The 14,598-nt window shown below is 43.0% G+C and overlaps 1 protein-coding gene across 1 annotated transcript in view; it reads left to right on the forward strand.

Moving 5' to 3' along the window:
- Window positions 1-14,598, forward strand: part of MGAT5 (alpha-1,6-mannosylglycoprotein 6-beta-N-acetylglucosaminyltransferase) — a 138,604-nt gene that overhangs the window by 90,318 nt on the left and 33,688 nt on the right. The window contains exons 7-9 of the mRNA XM_056536619.1: window positions 1,566-1,727; window positions 10,693-10,862; window positions 13,592-13,726. Of these exons, the coding sequence (XP_056392594.1) occupies window positions 1,566-1,727; window positions 10,693-10,862; window positions 13,592-13,726 (467 nt within the window). The remainder of the gene's footprint in view (window positions 1-1,565; window positions 1,728-10,692; window positions 10,863-13,591; window positions 13,727-14,598) is intronic.

Consider the following 14,598-nt stretch of genomic DNA (forward strand, 5'->3'; position numbering starts at 1 on the left):
GGGTTGGGTTGGGGCGGGCTCTCTCTCTCTCTCGGGTTGGGTTGGGGCGGGCTCTCTCTCTCGGGTTGGGTTGGGGGCGGGCTCTCTCTCTCTCGGGTTGGGTTGGGGCGGGCTCTCTCTCTCTCGGGTTGGGTTGGGGCGGGCTCTCTCTCTCTCTCGGGTTGGGTTGGGGCGGGTTCTCTCTCTCTCTCGGGTTGGGTTGGGGCGGGTTCTCTCTCTCGGGTTGGGTTGGGGCGGGCTCTCTCTCTCTCTCGGGTTGGGTTGGGGCGGGCTCTCTCTCTCTCTCGGGTTGGGTTGGGGCGGGCTCTCTCTCTCTCTCGGGTTGGGTTGGGGCGGGCTCTCTCTCTCTCTCTCGGGTTGGGTAGGGGCGGGCTCTCTCTCTCTCTCGGGGTAGGGGCGGGCTCTCTCTCTCTCGGGGTAGGGGCGGGCTCTCTCTCTCTCGGGGTAGGGGCGGGCTCTCTCTCTCTCGGGGTAGGGGCGGGCTCTCTCTCTCTCGGGGTAGGGGCGGGCTCTCTCTCTCTCGGGGTAGGGGCGGGCTCTCTCTCTCTCTCGGGGTAGGGGCGGGCTCTCTCTCTCTCGGGGTAGGGGCGGGCGCTCTGTCTCTCGGGTTAGGGGCGGGCGCTCTGTCTCTCGGGTTAGGGGCGGGCGCTCTGTCTCTCGGGTTAGGGACGGGCGCTCTGTCTCTCGGGTTAGGGACGGGCGCTCTGTCTCTCGGGTTAGGGACGGGCGCTCTGTCTCTCGGGTTAGGGACGGGCGCTCTCTCTCTCTGTCTCTCGGGTTAGGGGCGGGCGCTCTCTCTCTCTGTCTCTCGGGTTAGGGGCGGGCGCTCTCTCTCTCTGTCTCTCGGGTTAGGGGCGGGCGCTCTCTCTCTCTGTCTCTCGGGTTAGGGGCGGGCGCTCTCTCTCTCTGTCTCTCGGGTTAGGGGCGGGCGCTCTCTCTCTCTGTCTCTCGGGTTAGGGGCGGGCGCTCTCTCTCTCTGTCTCTCGGGTTAGGGGCGGGCGCTCTCTCTCTCTGTCTCTCGGGTTAGGGGCGGGCGCTCTCTCTCTCTGTCTCTCGGGTTAGGGGCGGGCGCTCTCTCTCTCTGTCTCTCGGGTTAGGGGCGGGCGCTCTCTCTCTCTGTCTCTCGGGTTAGGGGCGGGCTCGTTCTCGCTCGCTCGGCTTGGGGGGGGTGGGCTCTCTCTCTCTGGTTGGGGCGTACTTGTAAGCTCCCTGGTACCGCATTGTATTCTTATTGCCTCTCCGATCAAGCAGTAGTGGCTGGGCCATTCAGCGGGTTCATATGCACTCACAATGTTCTATGATTGACACCATTGTGTGGTTTCTTAGGTAATTATCACTACCACATTGCACAATATTTGGACAAGGTAGAATGGTGGAGACTGCTCATGTGCCACCGATGAGGTCTATAACATTGCTCTAGTAAAGGTTTAGGAGGCTGCCATTGGGGCTGAATAGATATGATGTAGATAAAAATGTAAATATGGGAGACAGAGAAGCCCCGATGCATAATAGACTATAACCTGCCATGAGACAGACTAGCACTGTGGTTGTCTTCTTGATTTCAGACTGAAATCCGTACAGATTTCGATGATCTCTACAAAGTCATGTCAAGGCATGAGGAGTTTCGCTGGATGACCATGAGGATAAAGCGGATGGATGACACCTGGATAGAAGCCATTAAATCTCTGGCGGAGAAACAGAATCTGGAGAAACGGAAAAGGAAAAAGGTATCGGAGAGCGGTCACTTCCATTGTGGAGCAGTGGAATGGTCAAAAAGTCGACAACCAACCAAAGATCTGTTATACTATTCAAGGGCCACTGTGAAAGTGGTCTAAGTCTGAGGACTCCAATCTAGTCCTCAGTCCCGCCAAGAGTCCATTTTTCTCTATTCTATTCCAATGGAGTAACTAGAAAACAACCCAAAATATTGGTGGGCCTTGGTTGGAGGCCTTAAAATGTGGGTGACTGCTGCTGTATACCGCTGAGTGCCGGCACATGGAATACACACCAGACAGAATTTTGGTATAATATCTCCTCAGCATACTGGCTAAGGAGCTGCCCCAAGGAGTTCTGTTTATTACACGGAAGTACATTGTTTTTACATTTGACAAAAAAGGGAGGTTAGTTATGACGTCAAAATCATCATGTTACATTTTAATTGGTTAGTTGAGCTTTATCTCTGTATTTATTAGCATATTTAAGCATTTATTTATTTCTTGGCCAAAGTTCACTTATGCGGCTGTTGCACTCTGAAACTGGAAAAACTCAGATCTTTGTCCTTCCATACAATCTGTATCTTCTTCAAATGTTTTGTCTTCTGACGTCTCATCTTGGGCCTCCTGGTGTCATTCCAAGGCCTTCATCTTAGTTGCAAGCTGGATATATAGGTTAAGAGTAGGTAACACATATATTTTTTCCGCATGAGAAATGTCATATAAATATATAAGTATTAAAGGGGTACTCCGATGGAAAACTTTTTTTTTTTTTTTCTAAATCAACTGGTGCCAGAAAGTTTGTAAATTACTTCTGTTACAAAATCTTAATCCATCCAGTACTTATTAGCTGCTGAATACTACAGAGGAAATTCTTTTCTTTTTGGAACACAGAGCTCTCTGCTGACATCTCTGTCCATTTTAGGAACTGTCCAGAGCAGCATATGTTTGCTATGGGGATTTTCTCCTACTCTGGACAGTTCTTAAAATGGACAGATGTCAGCAGAGATCTCTGTGTTCCAAAAAGAAAAGAATTTCCTCTGTAGTATTCAGCAGCTAATAAGTAATGGAAGGATTAAGATTTTTTTATATAAGTAATTTAGAAATCTGTTTAACTTTCTGGCACCAGTTGATAAAAAAAAAAAAAAAAAGTTTTCCACCGGAGTACCCCTTTAATATATATTGATCGGCAGTCAGAATCATTTTAATCAACTTGTCACCAGTACTTATCAGTTGCTGATTTTTTAGTTGTTCTTTTCTGTCTGGCCACAGTGCTCTCTGCTGACACCTGTCTTTCTCAGGAACTTTCCAGAGCAGGATAGGTTTGCTATGTGGATTTTCTCCTACTCTGGACAGTTCCGGAGACAAGGTGTCAGCAGAGAGCACTGTGGTCAGACAGAAAAGAACAACTCAACTTCAGCAGCTTATAAGTACTGGAAGGGTTAAGATTTTTTTTTTATAGAAGTCATTTACAAATCTGATTAACTTTCTGGAGCCAGTTGATATGGAAAAAAAAAAGTTTTTCACTGGAATACCCCTTTAGTCCTGTTAAGTGCTAGGTCAGTGTTTCCTAACCAGTGTGCCTCCAGATGTTGCCAAACTGCAACTACCAGCATGCCCGGACAGCCAAAGGCTGTCCGGGCATGCTGATAGTTGTAGTTTGGCTACCCCAGGAGGCACAAAACACTATGCTTGATACATCTTATCTAGAGATGAGCGAACTTTCAGTAAATTCGATTCGTCACAAACTTCTCGGCTCGGCGGTTGATGACTTATCCTGCATAAATTAGTTCAGCTTTCCGGTGCTCCGGTGGGCTGGAAAAGGTGGGTACAGTCCTAGGAGACTCTTTCCTACGACTGTATCCACCTTTTCCAGCCCACAGGAGCACCTGAAAGCTGAACTCATTTATGCAGGATAAGTCATCCACTGCCGAGCCGAGAAGTTGGTGACGAATCGAATTTACTGTAAGTTCGCTCATCTCTAATCTTATCTTGACCATCCTGTATTAGACCAATTGGATGCGATGCCCCACCTCTCCGCCATATTGAAACCACGAATTCTAAAAATATCACTTTTGTTTCTCCCTTTATATTTGGGCAGGTAACAGGTAGTCCTACCCATGGTCCTTATTGTTTGTGGAGAACATTCCATTTCTAATGGTAATTTCTAAGGTATTTTATTCCTTTTTGGAATTTCCATTAACCTTAGAAATGCAAACATGTCCCCGTGTATTTTTGGAAGTTCTTAGACAGTAGCTATTTAGATTTATTATCGATTTCTGCGGTCACAAGGTGCGGCACAGGTTGTTTATTCAGAACACTGTACATTACCATCCATCACCGACACGGCGAATAATTACTGATTCATTTACCTATTTGCTCGGCTTTGCTTGAAAGCGCATGGGCACGTGAGGGAGGAGGCAGCCGCACCAATTCCATTGTGGTTAAAAGTTCATTGAAAAGTGATACGTCATTATTTTGGCATTTGCTATGGCTGCTCCAGCATCTAATGCTCTTTTTGTTAGGCTGCGTTCACGCGGCCGTCTAGACCCGTCCCGTTCTTCTCCCGTCAAAATAAAAAACAGACTTTAAAAAAAAAAAAAAAAAAACGGACAATAACTGATGCGAACAGATGTCATCCGTTTGGATCCGTTTTTGTTCAGTTAATAAACCAAAAAAAAATGTTTCTCTTCTGAGCATGCTCAGAAGTAAAAACGGATCAAAAAAAGGATTGAAAAAACTGATGCAAACGGATGACATTAAAGGCTCAACCGTTTTCCATAGACTTCAATGTTAAATATACTGTATCCGTTTTTTTTTTCTTCCGTTTTTTTGGGACGGAAGAAAAAATACTGCATGTGCCGTTTTTTTTTCTGCCGTAAACCATTTTTTTTTAAAACCATTTTGAATCCGTTTACAGCCTGCATAAAAAGGAAACAAAACGGGGACAGACGGCCATGTGAACGCACCCTTAAATTACTCAAAATTTTTGTCCATTCTATTTTCATAAAAAAATAAATAAAAAATAAAATTAATAAATAGAAGTTCTCTATAATATACACTTTAATATACATTTAAAGGAGTAGTCTCGATGAATAAAACCTCCTATCTACAGAATTGGGGATAAGCTTTAGATCGCTTTCATATCAACTGGCTCCAGAAAGTTAAAGGGATTATCCAGGAAAAAACTTTTATTTATAGATATATATCTATATATCTATATCTATCTATCTATCTATCTATCTCAAGTGGCTCCAGAAAGTTAAACAGATTTGTAAATTACTTCCATTAAAAAATCTTAATCCTTTCAGTACTTATGAGCTTCTGAAGTTGAGTTGTTCTTTTCTGTCTAAGTCCTCTCTGATGACAACTTTCTCGGGAACTGTCCAGAGTAGAAGCAAATCCCCATAGCAAACCTCTTCTACTTTGCTGACATCTGTGCTTGTCTCGGGAACTGCACAGAGAGCACTGTTGCCAGACAGAAAAGAACATCTCAACTTCAGCAGCTGATAATTATTGAAATGATTAAGATTTTTTTTAATAGAAGTAATTTACAAATCTGTTTAACTTTCTGGAGCCAGAAAATAAAAAATAGTTTTTTCCTGGAATACCCCTTGAAACAGATTTGTAAATTACTTCTATTAAAAAATCTTAATCCTTCGAGTACTTATCAGCTGCTGTATGCCCCAGCGGAAGTTGTGTATTTCTTTCTAGTCTGACCACAGTGCGCTCTGCTGACACCTCTGTCCATGTCAGGAACTGTCCAGAATAGGAACAAATCCCCATAGCAAACCTCTCCTTCTCTGGACAGTCCCTGAGACAGACAGAGGTGTCAGCAGAGAGCACTGTGGTCAGACTGGAAAGAACTGCCCAACTTCCTGTGGAGCATACAGTAGCTGATAAGTACTGGAAGGGTTAAGATTTTTAAATAGAAATAGTTTACAAATCGGTTTAACTTTCTGGAACCAGTTGATTAAGAAAAATAAATAAATAAATACATTTCTAGCGGAGTGCCACCTTTAAGCCGCAGGGATACGAGTTACCTCTGATACCTGTCACTGCCGATAGGTGTCCAGGCAACATCCGGCCTCCGCATGTGTCCTAAGTCCGGGGCATTAAAAAGGGTTAAGTAAAGGTATCTTTTTGTCTTCTTCAGCCATTTTCTTGACTTCTATCAGATTTTCTATTGGCCCAAGCGCATTTGCATGTTATAATTACAGAAGTCGTCGTCCCGGTTCACCACCTCGCTTTTTGTACAATTATTGCATTTTCTCTTTCTTTAATAAATCACGGACGTGAGATAAGCTTCACGGCGTCGCGCTCTCGTCTCGTGATTCTCGGGGCTTTCGTCTGTGAAATTATCTCCTTTTATTTTTTATTTTTTTCAAAGCCCACCTTCAATGTAATTATAAGCCAAAGTTAATGGCTTTCAGATTATCATTGAAGATCTGTAATCTTAAAGGGGTACTCCGCTGCTCAACGTGTTTCAAACACTGGAGCCGGGAGCTCGTGACATCATAGCCCCACCCCCCCCCCCTGATTACGTCACGCTCCGCCCCCTCAATGCAAGTCTATGGCAGGGGGCGTGTCACGCCCCCTCCCATAGACTTGCATTGAGGGGGCGGGGTGGGGTGTGACATCATGAGGGGGGCGGGGTTATGACGTTACGAGCTCCCGGTGCCACAGATCCACCGTTGGCTCCTGGCAAAGTCTCGCTCTTCTTTGGACCTTGCTGGTAAAAATTGGTTGACCCAACAATTGGACGTGGATACAGGATGATCTAGGTCAGTGGTCTCCAACCTGTGGCTCCTCAAGCTGTTGCAGAACTACAACTCCAAACATGCCCGGACATCTGATGGCCATCATGGCATGCTGGTAGGTGTAGTTATGCAACACCTGGAGAGCCACACGTTGGAGACCACTGATATAGGGGGGTGTACCTCTTCTGTAGTTTAGTTGATCACTCTGCCTGCCATATTTATTTTTAAAAGGAAAATAAAATTAAAAAAATTCTGCAATAGATTAAAGGACTACTGTAGTGGAACACTTTTATATATGCCCGGGGCCTCAAAAATAAACAAAATAAACAAAATAAACTCATACATTCCATTAGAGATGAGCGAACTTACAGTAAATTCGATTCGTCACCAACTTCTCAGCTCGGCAGTTGATGGCTTTTCCTGCATAAATTAGTTCAGCTTTCCGGTGCTCCCGTGGGCTGGAAAATGTGGATACATTCCTAGGAAAGAGTCTCCTAGGACTGTATCCACCTTTTCCAGCCACCGGAGCACCTGAAAGCTGAACTCATTTATGCAGGAAAAGTCATCAACTGCCGAGCCGAGAAGTTGGTGACGAATCAAATTTACTGTAAGTTCGCTTATCTCTACATACCTTCCTACGAGCCCCCGTTGGGCCGGCACAGGCCTCACGGTCTGGCAGTGCTGATGTCATTCCACTTCCTGGGGACTGGGACGCCGCAGAGCCGTCGGCGTATCACCGGCCGTAGCGATGCCCCGCCCCGGCCTGTGATAGGCTGAGCCGACTGTCATGTAAGGAGGTCTGGCCGGCTTCTTACACAACAGTGGGTTCAGCCTATCACAGGCCGGGGCTGGACATCGCTACAGCCGGTGATGCACCAATGGCTCTGCGGCGTCCCCGTCCCCAGGAAGTGGAATGACGTCAGCACTGCCGGACCGTAAGGCCTGTGCCAGACCAACGGGGGCTCGTAGGAAGGTATGTATGAGTTTATGTTGTTTATTTTTGAGGCCCCGGCATATATAAAAGTGTCCCACTACAGTTGTCCTTTAACTGAATTACAGCAGAAATAAACAATTGATATTGCCAGAATTGCTTTTTTGTTTGCTTTTTGATCATTTTGTCTACAATAAAACATGGATTAAAAATGTATTAAAGTTGTGTTATAAAAAGTGCAGCTCGCCCCACAAAAAACAAACCCTCACACGGCTCTATAAACAAACAAACAAAAAAAAGAAAAGATACAGTGCAAGTAGAAGTTTTACTATTTTCTTTTAAGGAGTGTTCCGGAGGGGGAAAACATATTTTATTTTATTCAGATCAACTGGTGTCAGAAAGTTAAACAGATTTGTAAATTATTTCTATTTAATAGTCTTAATCCTTCCATCAGCTGCTGTATGCTCCAGTGGAAGTTGTGTAGTTCTTTCCAGTCTTACCACAGTGCTCTCTGCTGACACCTCTGTCCGTGTCAGGAACTGTCCAGAGCAGAAGAAGTTTGCTGTAGAGATTTTTCTCCTGCTTTGGACAGTTCAAGACACGGACAGAGGTGTCAGCAGAGAGCACTGTGGTCAGACTGGAAAGAACTACACAACTTCCAGTGGAGCATACAGCAGCTGATACTGGAAGGATTAAGATTTTTATATAGAAGTAATTTTAAAAGGATACACAAATGTTTATATCTTCCTGGCAACAGTTGATATATAGTATCCTGTGCAGGATTATAAACTAAAGATTTTAAAGGGGTATTCCAGGAAAAAAAAATTGTATATATATCAACTGGCTCCAGAAAGTTAAACAGATTTGTAAATTACTTCTATTAAAAAATCTTAATCCTTTCAGTACTTATGAGCTTCTGAAGTTAGGGTTGTTCTTTTCTTTCTAAGTGCATCTCTGATGACAGGTGTCTCGGGAACCGCCCAGTTTAGAAGCAAATTCCCATAGCAAACCTCTTCTAAACTGGGCGGTTCCCAAGACACGTGTCACCAGAGAGCACTTAGACAGAAAAGAACAACCTTAACTTCAGAAGCTCATAAGTAGTGAAAGGATTAAGATTTTTTTTTTATAGAAGTAATTTACAAATCTGTTTAACTTTCTGGAGCCAGTTGATATATAAATAAAAAAAAGTTTTTCCCTGGATAACCCCTTTAAAGTGGTACTCCGCTGCTCAGCGTTTTGAACAAACTGTTCCGAACGCTGGAGCCGGCGCCGGGAGCTTGTGACCTCATAGTCCATTCCCCTCAATGCAAGTCTAAGGGAGGGGGCGTGACTTCATGAGGGGGGCAGGGCTATGACATCACGAGCTACAATCATTTATTTTACACTGAAATCTGGAGCTTCAGATCAAATATAGGCAGGATACAGTACGTGTGAATACTTAATACTTAAAAGTAGTAAAACATAACAAAAACGAAATGTATTTGTTAGCACTGCAATCCTACCAAACTGCAGAATAAAGATTAACATCTTATTTTTACTGCACAGTAAATGTTCTAAAAACAGTTTGCAGAATTACATTTTTTATTTTATTATATATTTTTTTTCCATTTCACCCAACAAATAGATCTGGTTCTATCATACGTTAAAAGGGTAAAAAAAAACTACTACAGATAAAGCCCAAAAAGTAACTATAAAAAATAAGCATATAAAAAAAATAGAAATGAGGAATAAACAGAAACCGTAAATAGAGATGAGCGAACTTACAGTAAATTCGATTCGTCACAAACTTCTCGGCTCGGCAGTTGATGACTTTTCCTGCGTAAATTAGTTCAGCTTTCAGGTGCTCCGGTGGGCTGGGAAAGGTGGATACAGTCCTAGGAAAGAGTCTCCTAGGACTGTATCCACCTTTTCCAGCCCACGGGAGCACCGGAAAGCTGAACTAATTTATGCAGGAAAAGCAATCAACTGCCGAGCCGAGAAGTTCGTAACGAATCGAATTTACTGTAAGTTCGCTCATCTCTAACCGTAAACAAAAAAAATTGTAAAAACGAATAGGGATCGACCGATATTGTTTTTTTTTTTTAGGGCCGATACCGATAATCGGTGGAGGTTAGGGCCAATAGCCGATAACTTATACTGATATTCCGGTATAAGTTATCGGCTATTTATCCCCCCTCGACACCGCTGCAGGTCATTGATTTAAAGCGGGCGCTTTAAATCAATGCACTGCAGTGGCTTTTGCGATGCCATAGGCCGCCGCCGCCACCCGCTTCTCTCCCCCTACCTGTCAGAGTGGTCCGGGCCATCCATCCTTCCTGTAGTGTCCTGCGGCATTCTGGGTGGAGGGTGAACCGGTCCGGGCTGTCCTTCTCCGGGGGTCCTATTCTCCACTCCGGGCAGGCTCCGGCCTAGTACGCTGCATAGACGCCGCTACGCAGTGATGCCCGTGCGCAGCGACGCACCTGACGTCACGGCGTAGCGGCGTCTATGCAGCGTACAAGGCCGGAGCCTGCCCGGAGTGGAGAAGATGACCCCCGGAGAAGGACAGCCCGAACCGGTGCACCCACTACAGGAAGAAAGGATGGATGGCCCGGACCACCCCCATTACGGGTAAGTTTATTATTATTATTTTTTTATTGATTCGGAGGGTGGGGGAGGGGCCCGACCGATATAGCGGTATGGGCAAAAATCCATACCGGTATACCGCCCAGCACTACGGTGGGGGGGTGCGACGCGGTGGGTCGGGGGGGGCGGTCGCGGTGCGGCGGGTCAGGGGGGGGGGGCATTATCGGCAAGGTAATTACCGATAATGCCCAAATCGTGATTATCGGCCGATATCGGCCATACCGATAATCGGTCGAACCCTAAAAACGAAGTCCCGCCCCCTAAAAACTGCAGAATTGTAAAAAGACCTTGGCCTAATTCCCTGCAGAATTCTGTGTATAAGTCAGTGTTTTCCAACCAGAGTGCCTCCAGCTGTTTCAAAACTACAACTCCCAGCATGCCCGGACAGCCTTTGGCTGTCCGGGCATGCTGGGAGTTGTAGTTTTACTACAGCTGGAGGCACCCTGGATGGGAAACAATGGTGTATGCCTTGGATTTTACAAAGAATTCTTCCAGTAGAAAATTCCATGGTGTGAACCTTTTTTTTTTCTTTATAAATATGTATTAGGAAATGTATTTTTTTTAGATACGTTTTTATTCATCGTATATGTTTTGGTGAAGTTTGCGGCTCGGATGAGTGGATGATACATTTTGATACATTTTCTCTTTCTTCTTCTTCTTGCAGATCCTCGTTCATCTGGGGTTACTGACAAAGGAGTCGGGATTCAAGATAGCGGAGAACGCGTTCAGTGGCGGGCCGCTCGGCGAATTAGTCCAGTGGAGTGACTTAATTACATCTCTTTACTTATTGGGCCATGATGTCAGGATTTCAGCTTCAATAGCTGAGCTGAAAGAGTAAGAAGATTACCTTCAATGCCTAAAACCGACTCCAGTGCTAAACCGAGCGCGCTCGTAGGCGCTTCTCCTAATACGTTATTTGTGAGAGCGCGATTGAATCCAGGAATCCGGGCCCTAATTGTATATAATGAGCTTCCGTTTAGTTTTTTTGTTTTTATTTTAATAGCTAATTTTAAAGGGGTATTCCAGGAAAAAACTTTTTATTTATATATATATATATATATACGGTATATGTATATATGTGTGTATATATATATATATATATATATATGTATATATGTGTGTGTATATATATATATATATATATATATATATATATATATATATTTATATATATATACACACGGGGTATATATATATATATATATATATATATATATACGGGGTATATATATATATATATATATATATATATATATATATATATATATATATATATATATATATATATATATATATATATATATATATATATATATATATATATATATAATCTCTATCTCAACTGGCTCCAGAAAGTTAAACAGATTTGTAAATTACTTCTATTAAAAAATGTTAATCCTTTCAGTACTTATGAGCTTCTGAAGTTAAGGTTGTTCTTTTCTGTCTAAATCCTCTATGATGACACCTGTCTCGGGAAATGCCCAGTTTAGAAGGTTTGCTATGGGGATTTGCTTCTAAACTGGGCATTTCCCGAGACAGGTGTCATCAGAGAGGATTTAGACAGAAAAGAACAACCTTAACTTCAGAAGCTCATAAGTACTGAAAGGATTAAGATTTTTTTTAATAGAAGTAATTTACAAATCTGTTTAACTTTCTGGAGCCAGTTGATATATAAAAAAAATATTTTTTTCCTGGAATTCCCCTTTAAGTATTGTTGAACAGTGAGAATTGAAGTTATTAGGAGATACAGTGGAACCCCTGCATTAAAGGAGTTCTCCATTAAAAATTAACTTATCCCCTATCTGCAGGAGCTGATCGCGGGGGGTTCAGCTGCTGGGGGCCCCTGCGATCACCAGGACGGGACCCGGCGCTCGGTGAGACACCAGAGTACAGCTTTTGGGCATAATCTTCGCACCCATAGAGCTTGTGGCATCAACCGGTAGGAGAAACGCGCTCCTCACTGAGAGCGCCTTGGTCCCCCCCCCAGCATTTGAACACCCCTCCCCCCCCCCCCCCCCAATCAACTACTTATGGATAAGGCATAAGTAAGTTTTTGCCTTATTACTCCTTAAAGGGGTATTCCAGTGAAAAAAATTTTTTTTTTCATATCAACTGCCTCCAGAAAGTTAAACAGATTTGTAAATTACTTCTATTAAAAAATCTAAATCCTACCAGTACTTATCAGCTGCTGAAGTTGAGCTGTTCTTTTCTGTCTGACCACAGTGCTCTCTGCTGACACCTGTCTGTCTGTCTCAGGAACTGTCCAGAGCAGGAGCAAATCCCCATAGCAAACCTCTCCTGCTCTAGACAGTTCCTGAGTCAGACAGAGGTGTCAGCAGAGAGCACTGTGGTCATACTGGAAAGAACAACTCCATTTCATCAGCTGATAAGTACTGGTTGAATTAAGATTTTTTTTATAGATTTTTTTCTACTTTTATAGAAGTAATTTACAAATATGTTTTAAAGGGGTATTCCAGGAAAAAAAACTATATATATATATATATATATATATATATATATATATATATATATATATATATATATATATATATATATATATATTAATAATATTAATATTAATATTAATATTAATATTAATATTAATATTAATATTAATATTAATAATAATATTAATAATAATATTAATATTAATAATAATAATAATAATAATAATAATAATAATAATAATAATATTAATAATAATAATAATAATAATAATAATAATAATAATAATAATAATAATAATAATAATAATAATAATAATAATAATAATAATAATAATAATAATAATAATAATAATAATAATAATAATAATAATAATTAATATAGTTTAGAAGGTTTGCTATGGGGATTTGCTTCTAAACTGGGCGTTTCCCGAGACAGGTGTCATCAGAGAGCACTTAGGCAGAAAAGAACAACCTTAACTTCAGAAGCTCATAAGTACTGAAAGGATTAAGATTTTTTAATAGAAGTAATTTACAAATCTGTTTAACTTTCTGGAGCCAGTTGATATATAAAAAAAAGTTTTTTCCTGGATAACCCCTTTAACTTTTTGGAGCCAGTTGATATGAAAAAAAGTGTTTCCCCGCAATACCCCTTTTAAATTCTGCATTGGCGGGACCCAACAGCATATGAAATGCCCTCACAGGGGTAAAGGTCAATCAGAAATTAGATTGACCTTTTTTTCTGTTTCCTGGATTAGAATAGGGTTACTTAGCAACTTTGCTTGCACAACAGCCCACCTAGGGTGCCTCCAGCTGTTGCAAAACTATGACTCCTAGCATGCCCAGACAGCCTTTGGCTGTCTGGGCATGCAGGGAGTCATAGTTTTGCAACAGCTGTAGGCACCCTGCTTGTGAAACGCTGCATCCTCCCCATCTGTCTGCGGCGAGGATATCGTTCAGTATAAAGTCTCCTATTAGTCATCGGAGGAGGGGGAAGCCGTGAGTGACGGATCGGGATCAAAGTTGAGCGTTTCAGATCCGGTAGCATCATCCGTATATAATGTCTATATACATTAATAAGTCAGGGCTGACGGAAATGTTAATTTCTCATTTTATTAGGATCATGAAGAAAGTGGTCGGGAACCGATCGGGATGTCCCACCCAAGGAGACAAGGTGGTGGAGCTCATCTACATAGATATCGTGGGACTCGCCCAGTTCAAGAAGACCCTCGGCCCGTCCTGGGTACATTATCAGTAAGTGTTGAGCTTCAGATGTTCCTCTTAACTCATTAAAGGAAAACTGTCACATGTTTGCTCCTGCACTAACCACAGGTACTGATGGATAGTGCAGGAGACGCTGATTCCTATGATCCCTACCTTGGCCGGATCCGCCCGGCCGTTCGCCCGCAATCTTAGTTTTATTATATCTGGAAATGTGTCTGTAACTGGCACGGGCGGGGTTTCTGTAGCTCAACTGGCACTGACATCAGCGCCGCCCGTCCGCAGCGCTGCCCGCTTATGAATATTCATCCCCCCCCTCCCTACAGCTCTTCCTCTCCTCGCCGCTCCTAACTGGACTTCACTGTGCATTTCAGGAAGTGGCGCATGCGCAGTGAAGGCCAGTTGACCACCTCTGTCCGTGTCAGGAACTGTCCGGAGCAGGAGAGGTTTGCAATGGGGATTTGTTCCTTCTCTTGACAGTTCCTGACACGGACAGAGGTGGCAGCAGAGAGCACTGTGGTCAGACTGGAAAGAACTACACAACTTCCTCTGGAGCATACAGCAGCTGATAAGTATTGGAAGGAATAAGATTTTTAAATAGAAGTAATTTACAAATCTGTATATCTTTCTGGCACCAGATGATTTGAAAACACTTTTTCCCCTCCGGTGTACCCCTTTAAAGAGAACCTGTCAGGTCCCATCAGTGTATGATGAGTAGGGCTTTAACTCTTGGCACCCCCATCGATCAGCTATTTGAAAGGGCCGTATCTTCTTAACCCTTAAACGGGTACTGGAAAACATTATTTTTTAAAACAACTGGTGCCAGAAAGTTATACAAAATTGTAAATGACTTCTGTATACAAAATCTTAATCCTTCCAGTACTTATCAGCTGCTGTATGCTCCA

This window comes from Hyla sarda, chromosome 8, assembly GCF_029499605.1.
Source record: "Hyla sarda isolate aHylSar1 chromosome 8, aHylSar1.hap1, whole genome shotgun sequence".
NCBI lineage: Eukaryota > Metazoa > Chordata > Amphibia > Anura > Hylidae > Hyla > Hyla sarda.